The 21179-nt window shown below is 43.2% G+C and overlaps 1 protein-coding gene across 1 annotated transcript in view; it reads left to right on the top strand.

Annotated features, from left to right (window-relative positions):
* Nucleotides 1-493: 493 nt before the first annotated feature.
* CNKSR3 (CNKSR family member 3) overlaps nucleotides 494-21179 on the top strand; it is a 55005-nt gene continuing 34319 nt past the window's right edge. Inside the window, exon 1 of the mRNA XM_058019995.1 lies at nucleotides 494-575. Coding sequence (XP_057875978.1) covers nucleotides 524-575 — 52 coding nt within the window. The 5' untranslated portion in view covers nucleotides 494-523. The remainder of the gene's footprint in view (nucleotides 576-21179) is intronic.

Raw genomic sequence — 21179 nt, forward strand, 5'->3', positions numbered from 1 at the left:
AAGTGAGCAAAACAGAAGTAAACTCTTAAGGCGAAACAGCCTCCACACCCAAGGACGCTTTTAGGCGCGGAATTCAGAAACAAAAACCCCAAATGCCAATTCGGGGACAAGCGTGGTCCAAGGCACTCTGCTGCTAAAACTGCCTCAAGGCCGTGACTCACTCTGAGCCACCACCGAAGCAGGGCGCAGCGCCTGGCCGCCGCTCCACCCCATGGCCCGCCCGCCGCTCCCGGGGAATCATCCCGGGAGACTCCCGAATCGCCCTCTCTCCGGACCTGTCGGAGCGGGAACCCCTGGAAGTTTTTTCTCGGCACTTTCCCAAGCACGAGGCCCGGGCGGGACGCGGCACCTGGGGGCGGAGCGGCAGCGGGGCGGGCCCGGCCGCGGCCGGCGGGAGGAGCCGGGCCGGGGAGGGGGCGGCCCGGAGAGGCGCTGCCGGGATGGGAGCGTGAGAGGGGGCGAGTCCGCGGCCGGAGGAGCTGCGGTCTGAGCGGGGGCTGGTGCCGGCGGGCTCGGACCCGCCATGGAGCCGGTGACCAAGTGGAGTCCGAAGCAAGTGGTGGACTGGACTAAGGGTAAGAGGGAGCCGGCCCTGCCGTCTGGGCGCCGGGGGAACTTTCGGGCGGCGCGCCGGGGGTGCTCCGCTGCCGCCGCGGCTCCTCTGCCCGGCGGGACGGCGGCGTGGGCGGCGGGGGAGCGCGGCCTCTGCCAGCGCCGGCCCCGGCCGAGCCCCGGGACTGCCCGGCGTGGTGCTCGGGAGCTGGCGGCTTCCCGCGCCCTCCTGCCGGCGCTCCTCCGCGCCTGCTGGAGCCTGCTTCGCCTTGCGGGATTTTCGGTGTTCTATTGGTTTTTTCTTTTTCTGACGCTGGGGAAGAGAAAGTTTTGCAGCGAGACTGGCTAACTCCAGGTCCGTGTGTGTGTATATATATATATATATTTATATATCTGGATATGTATGTATCTGCCGTGGGGTCTCTACCCGTGGCTCGGTCCCCTTCTCCCTGTGTTCGTCCTGGCCAGCCCTCTTGCATGGAGCGGGGATTTGCCGCGCTCCTTCAGGCAGGTAGGAGGATCGTAGAATCAGAGTAGTTCAGGTTGGAAAAGTCCTGTGAAAGTTAACTTACAGCTTTTCAAGCGAACGCCGTTGACAGTTCGAAAAACTTCAGGTTTGTAAGTTAAGCAAGAAGTTTTTAAACTAGCTCAACTAAGCAAGAACTCTTTATCCTGTTCAGCGGTGATGGGACTGAAGAGAGTCCCATGTCGGAGAGGTGAATAGCGGCCCCTTCGTCCGCCGGTCTGTCCGTCCATCCCTCCCACCCCTCATCTCTCGGGTGCGTGCTTGTGTCTCTCCCTCTCCCGCTAGCAAAAGCGCCCTCCTCTCCTTCGAGGTTTGTTGGCAGTGCTGACAGAGCAGCGAAAGCCTCGGCGGGGCTGCAATGTGCAGCCCGCCCAGGCCCGGGGGGCTCCGGGGGTCAGGATGGCTGCGGGCGCCCCGCTCCTGCCCGGGCATTTCGGCAGCGCTTGGTGTTACCGGGGCTTCCTCGGAGGGCAGGTTCAACCCCGTGCTGTCATATCATACTGCGCTTGGACCCTGCGAGCGCTTTCCGAATGCCGACCGGGGTGTCGCAGTTCCCGCTCTACAGGGAATGAATCAAAAGGGAAGTGGAGCTATGGGCTAGGTGAGGGATTTATGGCTTCTGGAGCGCGCGTGTCTTTTTTTTTTTTTTTTTTTTTTTCTTGCGGCATTAGGTTTTAGTGTGATCCTCTTTGGTTACATAAAGTATTTTCGCAGGCTTAGCTGGAGTTTAATTTGCTGAGAAGTTGGGAATGCTGTGAGGGGTGCAGGTTTGCCCGCGCTGGGAGCGGCGCTCTCTCCCTCCCTGGCTCTCAGCAGCCATTTCTGCCCGCCGTGCCTCGCTCGGCACCAGCGGCCTGCGGTCAGCGCTTGGCGGCAGCGCGGCCCCACACTCACTCCGGCAAGTCTGGAAAGCAGACCCGTGTTTTCAGACAGCCAGAGATGGATACTCCCAGCCCTCCTGAGCGTGAACGTGTGCCTGAAGGGGCCGGTGCCAGTGAGCGACTGTCCAAGCAGGCTTTGTGAGGAGAGGATTCCACACAAACGTGCTGTGAAGTTATGCGTTAACATATAAATAACTTTACCAGAAAGATCTCTCTTTTTTTTTTATGCTTGGAATTGGTTTAAAAGGAGTGCATTGTTCCAATGAAATAAGCCTTTTGCTTTGGCATGTGGGATATTTATATAAAGCTTTTCCCTCATTGTGTTTTTTCTCTTGGGTGCTGAAAGTTTGTTGCCTTGCCAGATTAAAGAGTAAACCTGCTAATCATTTTAAAAGCCTTTATTATTCTTAAGCATGCTTGGCTTCCTTTCTTGCATAATTTATTTTACTTGCAGGTTCCTTGAACAGGTAACTCTTCAGCTGGACCCTCAATTAGTATTATGCAGAATAATTTGAGGGCTGGCTGTAGTTGGGGGGTGGATCTTCTGACTAATGCAAACACGTGTACTTTGAAATGTAAAGGAATAAATTAAAGACTCCTGGTGACTTTTGTTTGTGCTGTTGTTTTTCAGTTTCTAGGTAAGCGTTGGACTTGTTTAGTACACAGAGTCATTTTATGTCACTTCCTGCATGACAAGACTGTAATAAAGAAATGACATGTGGAAAATTCTTCTTTATGGTTATACTTTCATCTCTGAACATGAAAATAGAGGCTTTAATGGCTAGCTAACAGCCTTGTTAGCGCTATGTCTCATAGTTTATTTTCAACCTGAAGTAGTTATTTACTGTGTAGTTCACAACCACTGGGTTTCATGTTTGACCAAGACCAATTTAATTTTACCTTATGAATATTTCATTTGATTCTCAAGGTTAGTTTTATGAACAAGTGTTTGGAGGGGAGCTTAAACTCTTTTTTGTCTTGCACGTGCCTTCTGTGAGAAGTGATGCCATGATCTGGTTGAACTCTGGGCAAAATTATTTGGCTGGTGATATCTGCTGCCAGTAGTCAGTGCTGTGGAGATGTATTTTAGGAGCATGATGTAAAAAACTGCTGGGAGATGCCAGCTCTCACTGGGGAGATTGGTTTTGCAGATAATGATTCTTACTTAATCACACAATGATAAAAAATATCTCGGCAAAAATGTAGAGAATGGTGGAAATAAGTGGTCTGACTCAGTCCATATTAATGTTCAATGTGAAACTGAGCCCCTTCTCGCCCCCCCCCCCCCATCAAACTTTGATAAATTTAATATTTTTTATAACTTTTCCAGACCAAAAGAAATCATGGAAACTTACCCTTTTCCATGAAGCAAACTCCTAAAAAGCAAAATCCCAAAGTAGGCTGTATGACCACTGCTGGATGCTGGACAGCTTATTTGTTCCTGGTCAGCTTACTTTTTTGTTGCTCTTAAATAACTTTTTTTACAAGGTAACTCTTGTTCTGAAGAGTTTTGCTCTGAGATTTTGAGATGTTCAGTCCTTGGAAAATACCGTAAGAAACATTTATCTAGCATTTAAAATGGAACCTATCAAGAAGTAGTAAGCTAAACATAAATATTTTTAGATATTTGTAGTCAGGTTTTAAATAAAAAGGGCTCTGTTCATTGTTACCAAGAGCAGCTGATACAAAACACAGTTGCTTGTCTTCTCTTGCTAATTCAGACTAGAATGCTGCTATTTTTTGTGAACAAGGGTGTTTTTTCTGGCACAGGGTGCTATACTGGCAATTGCAGGCTATGCAGCTAATAAGAGCTGGTCTAGTTAAACTGAAACTGCAGAGGAAGACTTCTGCTTTTATTGCCAACAATTTTCTGTGTACATGAAGCACTTTCAAGTAAGGATGTGATAACTTTTTAACTACAGCATCAATGTTTGAAAGCAATCTGATTTTTTCTATAAGCACCACCTCAATTTCTGTCTGAAAGAAGTGATGGTGTAGTTAAAGGTTTCTCTTAGACCACAATGAATTCAGATAGTATTTAGGGGCCATATTCAGCCATTAAAAGGTATGCATTTTCCTAGGATGCTGTTTTGATTTACTTGTGCCTGGGCTGGTGTGGAGTTTGTGCTCTTTGAACAATATTGTCTGCACTGTTTCCTAACTCTGCTGAGAAGATGTGTTAGGGGTTTGTTTCTCTGGGTTGCTTTGAGTTGATTTTTGTTGTGGTACTGACTAACATCTGGGTAGTGTTGTAGTTGGCCTGTGATCTTGCTTTTGTGCAGTGTAAGATGCTTGGGGGCTCAAAGTCTTCACCTCAAAGTATATCACAGCACTTCCTCGTGTGCCTGAATTTCTTGGGAGTTCCTCAAGAGGTATTCCTAGAGTTGTTCAGCTTCTTGCAGGGCAGGTGAGTGGCCACAGAAGTTGCAGCACATTTGCAGTACACTGTATAAAAGTGACTTAATTTTACTGGCATAATGACAATTGATGGTATGGTAAAACTTTTCCTGGTCTCAGAAGTCCCTGGCTACTGGAAACCCCTCAGTTGAGGTCATTCCTCAAAAGATGTGAGGAAGAGGAGGAGGAAAGCAGCATTTGTCACAGAGCTCCTGTGGGAGAAATGTCATGGCTGTGCCTCCTCTTTGTTTGCTGTAGCCTGATCTGTCTCTTCCCCCTTTCCCCAGGCTTCACATGCTTGTGTGAGTTGTGACTTCAAGCAGAATTTTACACGGTAAAGACAAGTTTGACATGCTTGTGGTTAGAAGCCTCTGTTGTTGTGGGGCTCCATTGCAGCCTGGCCTTTGTCACTGCAGCTGTAGACTCGGCTGGCTGGGGATCACATCTGCTTGGGGCTCATTATTGCACTCCAGGTTCAGTTGTTCCCTTTCTCAGGAGTTCATGGACATTACTTATTCCTGCATATGTCATGAAATACTCAGATTTCCATTCCTGGTAAAACTGTTGGGCAGCTACATTTATAGGTATGTCTGGGAGAAGAGGGAGAAATATGCTAATTTATTAATAGGTAGCAATTAATCGTGAGGGCCTGGTGTTCTTTTTTTAGTGCTATCTTCCTTACCCAGGGAGATTTCAACAAGGTCAGTCCTGTTAACTGTGTGTGCTGGGAGCTGGAAAAGACAGCTGGATTTTAGAACAAGTTATGGGTGATGCCTGGAGTTATTTTTTAGCTTTTCTTTTTAGGCATTCTCAAGTGAATGTCGTTGTGTTCAAGTTATTTGTGAAGATCTAACACCAAGAAACCCCTGGTATTTTGCTTTCAGTGAGGAATAGCAGGGAGAGCTTCCCATGCCTGGGATACAGAACAAGCTCTTTCCTCTTTTCTAATCTTTTCTTGGTTACCTAAAAAATACTCTATATGAGTATTTGTTAATTAGATCAGAGAATGGTATTGCATAACCACTCTTTGCACGTCCAAGCTTGCCCATAATGTTTTACTAGGAAAAGGTGAAATATACTAAATGCATCTATTTATATTTATTTGTGGGCTGAAACAAAGTAAAAACTAGCACAACGAGTTTGTACTACTGCAGTCTTAAAGTTATTCATGCATTGTTGCTGAGTGAATATGTATGAAAACACAAGAACACAGAGGCCAACTTTGATTTGTGTTTAGATCACATTTTCATGGGTTTTTCTGTGTTGCGCTTTCTTGAGCTGCTTGTGGGTGATTTTTTTTCCCCTTGATCTTTTTGTATTCACAGTCCGCTCTGTTTCTTTGCCATTAAATTGCTGTTCAAACTACTATAATAAAACATCGGGACCTCTGAAAGTTGAATGCTCTCAGCATCATGTCTGGAAAAGCAATATTTGAAAAGCTAAAAATCACAATAGGCATTAGTGGAAAGTTGATTGTAACTTCACAGAATGTAGTCTAGTTTAAGGTGCAGGGATTGGCCACTGTGCAGGCTGCTTTTCTCCTTTCTTTAAAACTTGAGGGTCAGGAAGTAATTTGTATCTGTTGTTGGACACTTCTATGGGAAAAGGCTCATTTTTGATGAAATATTGCTTGGGCTCCAGGTTTTCAGAGCTCTTGTTATGTGTTCCTTCCTTGCACTTCTTGCCTGGTACCCTGTGTTTTCAGCATGCAGAACTTCTTAAACGAGAATCATGCCTCTCCTTGTTTTTACACTCATTAGCACATTGCAAGAGCTACAGGAAGACGAAGTACTGGGGCACTGGATAAAAATGTATGTTGAAATTTGCCATGATGATTTATTTTCTGTAGTGAAAGACCCCAACAAAAAGCTGTTACTCAACATGTGCTACAGGATGAATTGCAGTTATGAGTGATGTGTGAATACAGCCTGTTATCAAGTACTCAAGAGTATGTGGGGGTTTTTGGGTGGCGTTTGTTTGTTCTTTTTTGTCTCTTAAATCAAAATTTCTGAATTGCCTGGTTTAAGACCTGGAGCTCCTTCCAGGCATGTCTAACAGATGATGACTGGTCAGGATTAGGGAATTGCAGAAGAGGTGGCAAGACTGCTCCGTGTTTGGTTTACTCCATCGTCTTAGGGCAGGATTTTCACTGATGCTTCACACAGAAGGCATGTTAGTAAGTCTAAACAGTGCCTCTGTGAATTAAGTGAAAGACATTGATTTCTGTTGGATATTTTCCATAGAAGTGATGATATTGTTCTGAATTTGCACCTTGTCTTTGCCTAATGGTATCACACAGTCAAGCCATGCCTTCCTAGAGGAATGGTGTATCTGCAGTGTTTCTCCTTGCTCTGTCCTCCACACATTCCAAATAAATCCTGTCAAAAGGAGGGGGTAGTGAGGTACTGACCAATGACAGGGCACATTTGAGGAGAGGAATGTAAGGGTAGACAGGAGTTAATTGAACTGGGATCTCTATAGCAACCTCTCACACATTTATGGGAGTTCTTCAGGCCCCAGCTGCCTGTGGTGTTGGGGTAGCTCAAGATTTTAGTGTATTTGTACACAGGACTGTTGTGAAATAAAGGAGATTCAAATAAAAATGCTGTTTGACTGTGCGTCTCTGGCTGATGTTAGACCTGGTATAGAGTCCTTGTGTCATTTGGGCTCTCATTACCAGAATGGGATAGCTTTGGAGTCTGAGTCTATCATTCAGGTCCCTGGGCCATGCTTCCTTTGCATGAGGAAATTGTCTGTGGGTTTCCATATGCCTGCCTCCATCTTTGCAGAGTACAAGCAATGACATTTCACAGCTTGTAGGATCTGCAGGAGGTGCACTGAATCAGCCTGATGTGTTTTGCTGGCTTTAAACATTCATTACCTATTAAAATAGATATTTATGGTATTATGAAATGTAGCTAATTTTCATCAAGCATCACACATGCTGGACAAAACCAAGCATCTGTGTTTGATTTGGTGAGATCAGATCACTGACCTCTGTAACTCTGGTCTACAGTCTTGTGTTCAGCACCAGGCTGAATTCTGTTATAATACTGTATCAGTGCTGTCTTAAAGTATGCTCCTTCTCTATACAACGTTTTGAATGAAGAATGTTCTTTGTCACTGTAATGACAAAATGTATTTTTGGACTGTTTCTTAGACTAGTAGTTAGGTGTAGGAAAGCAAAGTTTATGGTGTGTTGTTGCAACCAAAGCTTTGTGGCATAAATGTGATCTTATCTTACTCCTTGATCAAAGCAAAGAACTTAATTGGTGCTCATCAAGGGCTAAGGCTTCTGCTAAGCAAGTGTTGGTACATGCTTCTGGGCTAATCATCCTGATGTCTCTCTCTTGGGTGTGCAAAATGAATGTTGCTTAGGTTGCCATCCTTTTATCATTGTGCTTATTTATCTCATAGTCTTGTTTTAGTGAAATGAAGTTGGCTGGGTGAATGCTTTATTAAAAGCTCTGCAATAAGCCCATTTTATCATTAAATAAAGGAGACCTTCTCTGGTACATGTGCTTTTCAAGCGAGAAGAGAAGGACTCAAAGCTTTGCAGGAGGCTGTACCTGAGCAGGTCTCTTAGCACTGCACTGCTGGCTGTGTGTGCTTGGCCGTGCAGGTGGGGAGGGAGAAGGGATCAAAAAGGGATGAAGACTTATTTCCCCTCCTCTTCCCCCTCCTCACCCTCCCCAATAAGACTTGCCCTATGTAGAGGGCTCTAAGAACAAGTTCAGGCATGCCTGAGGAATGTGGCCTGAAAAACATGTAGAGGATGGAGATGTGCCCAGAGAGTACTGCAGAGGAAAAGTGGGAACCTAGAGAAATGCAGATACCTACTCTGATGTGAAACCCTTTTTTTTCCTCCCTCCCTGTCTTGTTCTAGTCACTGCTTCACTGCGTCTTGTGCAAGGTGTTGGATTCTGTTTGTATTCTGTCAATTTCACCAAACAGAATTATAAAGTATTATGGTGAAAATTACACTTAATATTGACATTCCTAAGGCGAGCTGTAATGGAAACTTTGGAAGAAAGAGGAGACAAAAGATACAAATGCTATAAGTTCTGTGTGTTTGTAGTCTTTTTCATCCAAATTTGTAGTATGTCTTGTGGTATTTGGACTTTGTTTTTACTAGAGGGTGTAATGTTATACTTCTTGTGAAATATAATCCCTGTGTCAACATAAAAGCATTGTAGTTGTTTCCTTGTATTTCAAAATAGTTCATCTTTTCTCTTGGCTATACCTGCTTCACACTATTTCAGACAATAACATTGGATAAATAAATCTATATGTGATTGTGATTGAAACGAGGACTTAGAAATCAAACCTGCCAATAACATTTCTATATCTTGCTGGTTTTTGTTTTGTCTTCTCATAACAAATTAGGCATCATTGCACTAAAAAAAAAAAGGTAAGAACATATTTTGCCCTCGGTTATGATTATAATTTAAAGATAATCTTGGAGGAACATGTAATATTGGAGTTTGGCTGAGGATGAGTTTCATTGCTTATTTGTGGGGGGTAAGTGTGGGTTTGATGCGGCAGTGCCGAGGCTGGAGCATTCAGATGGACTGAGGTGGGTGCTGTCCTTCCATAGCAGGTACTCTCTGCCAGTGGGTGCTCTGAGGGGTGGGGGATCTATTTTTATGGTTGGTCTTATGACAGTTTCATGGTAATTTAATATTTGGGACTAGGCTACACCTAGGCTTTGGGACTGGGTGTACCAGAGTGATGCTGACTGCTAGGATTCTGGCCAATTGTACTTTTATTCAGATTTTAAAACTTCAAGAGAAGATGACTGAAGTAGAGCCTTGAGAAACAAAACCTGTGGGAGCTGATGAAGTGTTCTTTTGTTGCCTTATGCAATTATTGTCTTAATTTAAAATTAACACATTGTTATCACAGTGTCCCTGGTGTTAACCCTTGTTTTATTCTGTTCTATTTCATACAATAACATTGGACAAATAAATCTATATGTGGTTGAAACAAGGGCTTAGAAATCAAAGCTGCCAATAACATTTTTATATCTTGCTGGTTTTGCTTTTATCTCCTCATGACACGTATTTTTAGACCACAGCATGGTGTGTAAGTTCCAAGCTAGTTAGCATCTTTGGTCTATAAAATCATCTCTTCAGACAAGACAATTAATAATAATTATTAATTAATTAATTAATAATCCCATTGGATGTTGCCATGGCACCAGTAACAGCAATATGTGCCATTTTTTATTGTAGTAAGATTATTGCTGCCTTCTCAAGGTGATGTATTTGGAGAGGAATTCTAGCTCTCAGTAGAGTCAGTCATGTGCTAGGCATGTCTGGAGACTTTTGCTGATCTGCCTTTCATGGAAATGATAATTTCCAGGATGGTCAGGTTGTATGCACGCTTGCAGGTTTGTTCAAATTAACATGGCTTGGCTCCTGCAGGATACCGAATGGACTCTGTGGTTTCTAACACATGTATAATTGAGCATAATGCATGTAGATTTTACCGTCCAATATCATCCTTAATTTTCCAAGGGTTAAGAGAGCCTTGAAATGGTAGTTGGAAACTTAATTATCTTTTGCGGCTTTACTGAATTATATTTTGCTCATTATTATTCTACCCTGTCATTGGGTGTTCTCAAAAATGTGTCAACTTGTGAAAACTAATTTTCAGGTAAGGTTTAAACTATTTTCATTCTGCCCCTTATCCCCCTAGCAGCTTTGTTAGTTAGACATGCATGGGTCTTCCCTTGAGATGCTTCTTACACCTAGGAATTATGCACTGTCTGGAAGTTGCACCAAAAAAATTGTATTCTGTAAGAGATTTGAAAATAAAAGAGCCCAAACCAAATTTAGCTGTGAGAAAGAGGCAAATAGCCATCAATCAAATTGCCTGACTTCCCAACAAATACCTGATGGTGCTTAATACCAATGCAAATACCTGTGGCTTAAAAGTATCAGTGACTCTTGTCTGGAGCTTCAGCAGAGGGTCAGAAATATCTTGACACCACCCCCCTAGGAGGGTAGAATATCTGCTCACATTCTTGCCTCTTCACCATCACAAAAAATGAGCATGTCAGATGGACTGACTGAGGTATTTGTAGGACTCTTCCCTGCCCTCTCCTGTTTTACTTTTGGTCTGGGAAGGTGGTAGGTCTCCTGATCAGTTTAATGCTATTTTAGACCTGCCTATGATTCAGAGTCCTCAGCTTTGCCACTGATGATCTTAAGACACCTTTGGCTTTGTTATGGCTGGGGTGTTGCACTTGAACTCTGAGGTCTCTGCTGTTTTAGGGAGTAGCATCACAGCTAGGGCTGAAAGATATAAAATTATGAAAATGGGTCAGGCAGCTAATTGTTTCAAGCAATTGCTTTAGATGTTTAAAGTGATTATAAAATTATGGAGAAGCTCAAAGACTTGGTGTTCGACTGCTCAGTTGATACACCTTGTTTTCTGACCCAGTTGTGACATGCTTTAAAATGCCTGTTTTATTTGGTGCCTCAAGACAGTGTGGCCTGGTTCATGGAAGGCACCCTGAGGGCTGGGTAAAATAATGCAAGGAGTAACTTTTAAGAAGATAGAATTCCTGATGGAAATGTTGCAGAGCTTTTTAAAGTGAAGTCATTTATACATCCAAGTAATGACAGCATCTCCTAGGAGAATCCAGTAGGGACTCCTGGGGATCTGTCCATGATGGAAAACTGTATGCACCATCAGCTTCTTTCTGTTAATGTCGTGTCATTCAGCTTGTCGTTCATCAGCAGGTGCTGATGGCTGGTGATTCTCCTGTGCCTGTGCTTATTCCTCCCTGGTGACTGTCAGACTGTAAGGTGCTGGGCATCCGTGTTTCCTAACCGAGCAGGAGCTTGTCATCCCAAAGCTTGGCTATCTGGCAAGCGCATCAGCTGTTGCCCTGCAGCAGGCTGCTCCCTGACTCGCTCTTGGGTGGAACAGTAATCACAGTGTTTGCGAGGGTGCGCACACAAAGGAGAGGCGCATGTGAGTAATGGACCTTGCTGCAATCAGCCACAACAGCTCCACATGGCGCTGCGAGAAGGCAGCCAAACCAGATTAAAGGGATCACCCCATTTCTTCTTGGGAGATAAGAGGCAGGCAGTTTTGCAATGTTTTTTTTTTTTTTTGTTTCCACTGTGGGAACAGGCAACAGAGTGTTAATTGCCAGAGTTCAAGAAAAGGAGCTCTTGTGACTAATGAACTGTTTCTTCAGCCGCAAAAACCTTGTAACTTTGAAAAGGCAAGCTCTTAATTGTGTGGTGGCTGTAGGGCGGGAGGGGTTGTTGCTTCGCATTAAGCACATAAAGTTATCAGGAACACAAGGTTCATGTGCTACACACACAAGTAATGTAGAGTGTACTGTTGCTGCTTTTGGAAAATGAAATTACTTTGTGCTTGACCTGTTGAAGTATAGTATTTATTTTTAGGGCCAGCAAAGACCAATAATGAGTATAAAGTTTATTCTTGCTGCAAAGATGTTGACTTATTTTCCTCATGGAAGGGTCATAACCTAATACAGCTGACAAGGCAGGGAAACAGCCACCTTAGCAGACATGCTTTGAAGGGGACAGTGCTTTTGTGTTACCTGCAATTATCATGTAAATACTGTGATTAATATTAATATTGCATGTGATTGAATTCTGTACTCTTACTTACTTTCATTTTATTCCTTTGGAAGTGTAATTCTCTATGCTATTGTGAAGTTCTTTAGAACAATAAACCAGATGGGCAGAGGCTTGGTGATGAGATGTATGTATGGGCTGATGGAAGCCCAGCTCTAAATAGAATAGACTGAAGGTTGTTTTTTTTTTTTTTTTCCTCCAGGTGGGATGGGTTTTCTGTTTTACAGGTTGACTTTTCCTTTGCCAGGAAGTTTTGCTGTGCAGCTATCTCTAAAGGCTTCCCTTGCTGGGGGTTTTGGCACGGAGGTGGGTGGGGGTCTGGCCTGTCCCCTCTATCCATAGGCTCTCCAGGCCTGAGCAGTTTGCTGCCTAGGATTGTCAGGGATTGAGGAGCTGCTCTTAGCTCTGGCTTACAAGTATATACATGCTTTTGGTTCCTGTGGCTCCCATTCCAGCATCTTTTCAGCAGGATTAGTGTGTGTGCATGAGATGGGTAGCAGCTGAAGTTTAGTGTCTGTAGACCAAGAGGTTGATGACAGTTTTATATCTCTTAGGGTTGAAAACATTGGGCTAAAAGAAATGTCTTTCATATTTCACATGAGTGGGATGGGATATCTGGAGAGAGTAACTTTGGGATAAGAAGGCTTCTATGTTGCCCTGTTTGTTATATGCTGTAATGTTCTCCCGTGGATTGCTTGCTTTTGAGATACTTCTACTTCTGTTGATTTGAAATCAACATTAAGAGGGAAATAATGCAAAGAAATTTTTTGTGCTTGCTGCAGTTGGAGCAGCATGGCTGTCTAAAGGTTTGTTAAATGGCCGCTTTGGGGTGAATATCTACAATGAAAACTTTCAGTAGTTATTTCTGATCAACATTACTCTTTTGACTGTACTTTCCTTTTTTCCTTGTATTTTCCTGTTAATGTGATCTTTTCTAGATGATATTCTGTTGTGTTGGTCTTACTTGGGTAACTTATCACTTACTTGACATAACTTACTTGTCTCCTATCTGTTTTACAATAATTTTCGGAGGTATTTGGACTTTTTTTTTTCCCCCCATTGTAAAGAAGATGCTTATAGATGTGACAAAAGAAAGCATTTTTTTTTAAAAAATTAATTATTTTAGCCCTTGTGTGGAGAGCCCTTATTCTTTTCCAGCTAATGGTAAGAAGAGGGGAGTGCTTGGTGGCTTCTGTGAGGATAGCTTGCAAATAAGTTGTTCACAATTTTCTGCTTATGGGTCTCTATTACTGGTGCAGAGGGCACTGCTGGAGCTGGTGGGTTTCCTGGTAGTTGTAGTTGAGGGGATGTGGAGAAGGTGTCACTCTCAGCAGTCTCGGTTTGGGGATGCGAAGCCAGGTCTGCATGAACAGAGATTAACGTGTGAGACACTTTCTTTGCTCTTTAATAACTTCTAAATATCGCTAATGCCTTTAATTCAGAAAATAAACCCTCCTCTTTCTGCCTCTGCCCCCCCTTCTCTTCCCTTCCCCCACCACTCCCCAGCCCGTGTAAGGACCTAATGATTAACTCGGGTGTAAGTAAGGTCACTGCAGTGCCTGTAAGAGAAGAATAAAACGTGATCAAACAAGCTTCCATAAATCACAATCTTAAAAGTCCGTTTCCATAAAGTTGACAAATAGGGGCACTCTCAGGGGTTGAAGTGGTACAACCTGGTTGCAGGTTCTGTCTTCCCTTGCAAAGTACTGCACCAAAGTATTGCTTCTGAATTTATGTTTGCAGGTACTTTGGGCCCGGTGAACAATTTCTTATGATTTGGAAGTTTGAAAAGTCAGTCTCTGACTGGAGATTGCTACTCAGCAGTGACCACGTGGCAGATTGACTGCAGAAGTCCAATCTGAGGACTTGAAGAGGTTATTTCATCTCCTAAAGTAGCTTGAAAATAAGGCTTTGTGATACGAGAGATACAGTATGCATCCAGGAGAGAGGCTGCTAAGACAACTTGGAGTTGGTCAAAACAAATAAGTACATTTAAATAAAACTTCTGATATATCTAGATAGGATGTAATATCTTTTTATTACTGGGCAAACATCTGCTTCTAAGTTTTTGCACCTTCCAGTTTTAAACAGCCCTTATATCCAGTAGATGACATTTTTAAAAAACAACATAAATGTTAGGAATAAATGTCCTGGCTTCTTCTAAATCAATATTTCAGGGACCAGAAAAGCATTGAATATTTTACAATGCATGTGAAATATAACCTAATTCTTCTTTCTATCCCATTCTTTAAATGTAATGTTAGTCACAGAGCTATACAAAACACTCAGTTTCACATGAAACCTTGTGTTTACTGCTTCTCATTGCTTATGTTCTTGATACTGATTTACAAAGAAATATGAGCACTAAGAGGATGCTTGTGTGTTCTCCTTTAAACTTAATGCTATTTGAAATGCAAGTGGAGCAGAAAGTAGAAGAAAAATAAGAAAATGTCTAGGTGAACCTAGTAATAGAAATTAGGGAGCAAAGTACATTGCATTGGAAAAACTGGTGTGAAAATTATCACAACCATTGTTTTTAGGACAGCATTTGCATCTGTATGTTTCTAGCCTGTTTTCCACTCGTTTATTGCAGCAGGGGGACAATAGGTTATTTTTGGTGTTTCAAGTAATGTTACAGGTTCCAGCATCAGGGCCTTATTGTGAAAGTTTGCATGCCATCTTCCACATTCATGCACACACACATGTAGGGTGCTCCCAAATTGTGTCAGGCATTGCAAATGCAAACCTTTTATGGGATTTTCATCCCTTCTTGCATCTGTTTTGCAAATACAGAACTTAAAGCTTTAAGGGGAGAGTGTCCATTTAATAATCTCTTGGAAGAGAGGCTGTTTAGTGGTTATGTACCACTTTCACAAATGCTATCCAATCCATTCAGTCTTATTGAAAACCCAATTTAGAAAATCCTTCCCCTTGGTTACTATACAGAAGTAGAGTGGCTGATGTGAAGTTTGGCATAACTGAAATAGAGAATAGTTGTTTTTAGCATGCAGGAGAAGTATGGTGCTTACAAGGTGGATCAACCACTAGAGGAGCACATTTTCTCTGTGAATGGCTTGAGGGTTTTAGGAGGTATCTACCAGTTTGTGCCTCTTGTAAGGGTTTCTATTATCTACCAGTTCATGTTCTTTCAGCTATTGACTTTGTGTACACTGACACAGTCATGGGAATTATGTTTATTTTTTTAAACTTGAATAATTAGTTTGGTATGAAAGCCATCCCTAATAAAAAAAATTAACCTACAGAGAAAATGATATTTTGCTAAAAAAAGTTTTAAGTGTAGCATTGTTTTATAATAAGAAAAACCAAACAGAAAACTCACACAAAATCATACAGGTCAAACACAAAAACCCCCGCCCAACTGTATAGTGGCACAGAAAAATCTCAGTATGAGGAAAACTTGATTATTCATAAGAATTCAGTGATGCCTTGTAGACAAAGAGAATAGTTAAATGCATTAAAATAATGAACTGAAGAAGCACTGCTTTGAAGTGTCAGTAGGTGAAAGATAATATAGGTGGAAATACAGATGACTGTTCTACTGGAGTTACCTCTCTGTGAAGCAGAAACCCTTCCTCTTTCAGACACCTTTGAATTTTTGACACCTTGCAGTTTCATCTTGTGATGGCGCTGGTGTAAGCTTCATCTTACTGTGAATGCATTAACATTACAATTGAAATTCCAAGAGTCTATAAGGGAAAAGGCTCATTAAGTTGTCCATGAGTATTCCTATGTCTGCTGTTGTGAAAATTGTTTGAATTTGATTGTGAATTACTTTATAGAAATAACGAAGTTAGGTAAACTGGAAAAGTACAATGGTAGGAAGATGCCTTTTGTAAGTTTAACTTCAATGTCTGCTGCTTGGAAAACGTGATTAAGGATATGTAAGAGTTGGAGTGAAACCTGCCAAACGTACCCTTTAGTAAGGAGTTAAATGGTTTGGGGTTTTTTTTGCAAGCAGTGCAACCCTACATCCCATACCACACTGGGTTCCTCGCTGTCCTCTCTTTTGTAGCATTCACTGTTGTAGAGGAGTTCTTGGCAGAACAAGGGCATGGTGCACTCCTGCAGGGACTGCACCACCCTGGCCTGCAGATTACAGAGTTACTTTGAAGACCATGTATCGTCCTCAAACACACAGAACAAGGAAGAATGAGCATTGTGCAAGGACAGAGCCGGATGCCAAGCAAGATATGAAAAATTAGCACACCCTAGCCAAAGCGCTTACAGTGTGACAACCCATCAGCAAGTAACGTGTAGGTGTGATTGCAGCCTCTTAACCAATGAGCATTAGGCAGCAGTCACGTCAAGCAGTGTATGGAAGCATAAATATGACAGGATTGCCAAATGAAGTGGAAGGACATGTAGCCATATTGGTGTGGTTGTCGTTACTCAGCTGACTCTCCGCGGAACCCTCTTCACACTGTCTTTTGTCCAATGTCCTATCAATCATTAAAGAGCCGTATATTCTGTTGGTTTCTCGGCTGTTTAGGTGACCTGGAAAGGCTCGGGGTGGTCTTGGGCAGCCTGCGCTCCAAAGGACGAAAAGAGGCTTCAGGTTTTTTCTCGGTCTTCAGTGTTTATTAGTTTTTTATCTAAAAGATTTTCTCTCGGCCCGACAGAGGTCTGCACAGCAAGCCAGCCATGAGCACACTGAGAGCCCCCAGGGAGGTCACCTATCTTATACTCAAAACTACGTATACAATATTTACCTATTTCCCCCAATACCTTTTACCCTTATTGACCAGTGCACTTTTAGTAACAACCAGTCCCAAAGTGCCAACATCACCACAGAAGATGGAGGCCAAGAAGAAGAAGAAGGACAGGACACGCCCCAATTCCTCCATCTTGCTTCTTTAGACCCCCCTGTACAGAAATCCTAAACTCTGTGTTTTACACTAATTAACTTATCCCTTCACCATTTACCCCAGTGAAATCCTCCTATCCTCATACAGGTGTCATCTCCTGGGTAGGATCAAAGTCCAGCCACCAGACACTTCTGGCAACATTCCAGGACTCCCGAGCCCCCCAAGGGTGGTCTCGGTCACTCTGCACATCAGTCCCGAGGTGCTGAGATCCCACAATATTCCTTAAATCCATGGTGCCCAGCGCAGTCCTGCTCTGGTTCCCCCCTGTATGGCACCCATAATTCCCCAAAGCTATGCCTAAACCTGTGCCTTGCATGGTGTAATTTGCTGCCAGGTGGTACACTAGTGTGCCAGGGATGGGGAGTGTTGGTCCAGCCTGCTGTTTGCAGTGTTTCTCTGGTGCCCCGGCATTCCTCCCACAGTATGCTCGGGTACAGCCGGAGAACATGGTGAGACCCCCTCATCACCTCTAGTTCTCCTCTCTTTGCTATGGACCTGGTGGGTTTCTGGCAAGGTGCAGGTAGTGCAGTGCTGGGATGTTGGATCAGGAGACCCCACCGTGGTGCTCTGTCATTCAGAGGTGAGAAAGTAGGGGACCAAGGGTGTTGGAGAGAGGAGTGAGACTGGACAATGGGAAGACTAAAGAGGTGGTCTTTAGCCATACATCATGAACTACAGGCTGAGTCCAAATTTCATAATTTCCACAGCTTCTAGAGTTTTTGCCTCTGGAGATTGAAACAATTTCCTATTCCTGCTATGGATTAAGCCACAATATGTATTCCACTTGAACAATAAAACAAAATTAAATTGTTTCCCTTAAACAAAAAAAGAATCTGGTTCTTGTAATCTTGTGAATGACTCCATATCTAACATTGGAACTATTTTATGTCCAGTGCTATTATATTTCTGTAAGCAAAATGGTGGTGTTTTAAGGACTTGTTTTGAGTAAAAATTCTCCTGTAAGATGTGTGTGTTAGAATAGTGGTATTAAAAAGAAACCACACAACAAATTCAGCATAGTTGTGTGAGCTGGAAAATTCTGGGAAATGTATTTCCTCTGTGGTTGCATTGATTTAGTGAAAACAGCTGTATCTGTTAGTAGCAGCAGTGAGATTTCTTTTGGGCTTCTCTTTGGAGCTGTTAATGGTTGTGAGGAAATGCACGTCTCTGAGTGGGGTCTGCAGCCGGTCTGGTGAGGATTTGTGGGGGGTCTCACAGAGCACGAGCCAGGTTTCAGGTAGAGGAGCTCTCCTGGTCACAGCTGTGCCATTTTCTGCTCTCTGTCCCCCACCCCCTGCATCTTTTGCCCTTGTGTTTTGCAGCAACTCCACAGCAGAGATGGCAGACTGGGTTGTGTCCTCCTGTGTGTTTTTCCAATTTGCAGCCCATTATACTGGCTGAAGCTGCTGCTGCTGAGCTTTTAGAGTCCTATTGCATAGTTGAGGCACAGGCATCCTCATGGATTGTGATATGTTGATGTTACATGGCTGGGCCAAGTCTCTCTGGTGATCTGGGGGAGCTTCACCCCAGGTTTTGGTGAAGGTGAGTCAGCAGCAGCCACCTGTACATCTCTTTGTGCTGTCTGGGATCCAGTGAATCTTTTGAGGTCGTGTTTGGCCTCCTGCATGAGGCCCCCTCACTAAGAGGGTGAGTCAGGGTGCTGACCAGCCTGAAGCTGCCATGGTAGTTGTTCTCCCACCCCTGTTCCTGTTGCCACCGAGCTGCAGAAGGGCACAAATGGGCTGTGGTGTGCCCATGGGCGCTTTGTTTCTGCAGCAGTCATCCTGTGTGCCCTGTGCAGGAGGGAACACATGGTGAAGGGGAGTGATTCCCTATAAAGTCAAGCTCTCTGTGGAGGGAGGGAGAAAGACCTTGTTTGTAGATTTTTCTCAACTTCAGCTTTCAATGGCCAGATAACAGTGTGCTTTCATTCTTGCCAAAACTCTACTGTGCCTAGGCAAAGCTTTATTTGCATCAATGAAGCAAAACAGCTTTTTGGTGAACAGATCTACTGGGACTATAGAAGTTGCAAACTCCTGTCTGAGTGCAATTTAAAATGCCTTGACCAGCATGTCTTAAAGTGTACTTAGTGTGGAAAAAAAGCCTTAGTGGGCTGAGAAAAATGAATACCAGAATCATCTGGTTTTCTCCACTTTTTGATTTTGCTTTTACTGCTTGCTTTTTTTTCTGCTGGAGAAAGACTTAGTGTTTCTTTGAGTTGTTGGGAAACAACTTGGGGGTATCCAAGAGGAGTGTGGTTTTCAAACTCAAGAGTGGAACAGATTCCCCACATTGAAACTGCAATGAAAGTTTCATTGTCAGAGTTTTGGCACAGTACATGAGGATGATATGTTGTGTCACTAGCAGTCCATAGGACATATTAATATATTCTGATGTATGTGGAGCAGTTCAACACTCAGTGTGTGAGTGAAATTGATGTATGCTGGTGTAATAAAGTAACTCACTTCTGGTGGTGCCCTGTTTAAGCAATATCTTTTGTTTAGTCACCATATCAGTTGCAAACCATTTGAGAATTCTTTAGGGTGTAGGAAGAAGCTGGCAGTATTTTAAGTCCTGTTGCATCTCTCTCAGTACAGTTATTTGGTTGTCTTTCTTGCCTCACATAATGTATGCAATTGTAAAGTCACACCAAGTGATTATGCTTCTACTGTGCTGAAAGCTCTGTATTTGCTGACATTGTCAGTCATGTCTTCACCGCAAAACCATTTTATTAGGTTGTGACAAACATAAGGTTTGTTTCACTGGGCATGATAGCTATCAAAAGTTTGCATGAATTAGTTCAAGAACCATCTTTTTTGTTTAAAACCCCCTTATTTTTCATTAAAATGTGCAATTTTTTCTGCCATTGCAGTAGTCTGCTACAATATGCTCTGTGGGTTTAAAATAATTTTTTTGGAGGGGTGTAAGTTGATTGCTAGATGTAATGGTAAAGAATTAGGATGAGAAAGAATAACAAGATCTGGGTCATGCTGGCTGAAGTGCTTGTGTGTCAGCTGGGGGCCATTCTAAACTCATGTAAGTACCACTGTTTCAAATGCAACCAACAGATAAATAGGCACACTTCTCCATTTATATTGGGGAAAAAAAATGATTTCTTGTTTCAGTTTGGAGTTTATAGTCATTCTTAAGTGATACTGGAGCAACAAATGAATGGCCTCATTACAGCTACAGCATACTGCCATTGTATTTGGTTCATATTGCCTTGCTTGTGCTGCACCCAGCAGAGGAATACGAGTTGCACCTTGCCACAAGTAGGATATTGTTTTTACTGTGAGGTGGGGGAGGATGTTGTCACAAGTGTCCCTGATGACATCCTGTGGCATTATTAGCTAGGAATCTCTTTGGGCTTGTCTGCCTAAAGCAGGTGTGTTCTCTGTTTTAATGATGTGTTTGCATGCATTTGCTGAGTGTTGGCTTTTATTGCATGTTCTGTTGCAACTAAGAGTGCCAGGTCTGTGTGCACAGAACATGTGGATATGCTCTGCTTCCACCTCATTCATGTAACGTGCCAAACAAAACCTGTTAAAGGCTGGAAAGATTGATTTTGCAACACGTAGCTGGTCAGTGAGTGATGCGGTTGATTCTTAAAAAGGGAAAACCAAAGAGTGAGTGTGGCTCTGTGTGAAGCTACTGCATCATATGGACCTTAATCCCTGATGCATGCAGAGCATACACCAAAGTCAGCAGGAAAAAAAACAGTTTGCATCGTTTCTCTTATTTTTTCACCCTTCATCTTTCTCTGGTCAGGAGTCCTTTTTCTGGTTGTGTGTGGGATTAGCAAAGAGTTACAGCTGAAATGCTGGCAGCAAGATATCATGCTGCTGGTTTTTTGAGTATGAACTCTTGTTTGTGGTTTCTGTTCTTTCTTGGAAACCCATTTTTCCCCAGGATAGGTATTTGGGGTAGCACCATGGAGTGTGACTGCCTGGGGCTGAGTGGTAACTCCTCAACAAGGGGGTGTCTCATCTCTTCCCTCTCTCTCCCTGGTGAGTGAAGATTTCACCCCTGGAAGCCAAATGATATTTAATGGCTGAATTCTCACAGATGAGTCAGTCTCTTGGGGAAGTGGGTGACACCAGTGAGTGTGATGGCACCAAAGCCCCACGGGGTTGTGGCCTAGGGCCCCACAGCTTTGCACAGATATCCAGGCCAGTTCTGCTAGTGAAAAGCATGACTGCATGTATATTCTGATGCCTGCTTTTTCTGGTTAAACCTTTATGATGTTATACTGTATTCCAGTTGTATTTTCCCTCTTCCTTTTTTATTTAGATACGTGACATGCTATCACTACTCA

The sequence above is a fragment of the Melospiza georgiana genome, chromosome 3 (genome assembly GCF_028018845.1).
Source record: "Melospiza georgiana isolate bMelGeo1 chromosome 3, bMelGeo1.pri, whole genome shotgun sequence".
Lineage (NCBI taxonomy): Eukaryota > Metazoa > Chordata > Aves > Passeriformes > Passerellidae > Melospiza > Melospiza georgiana.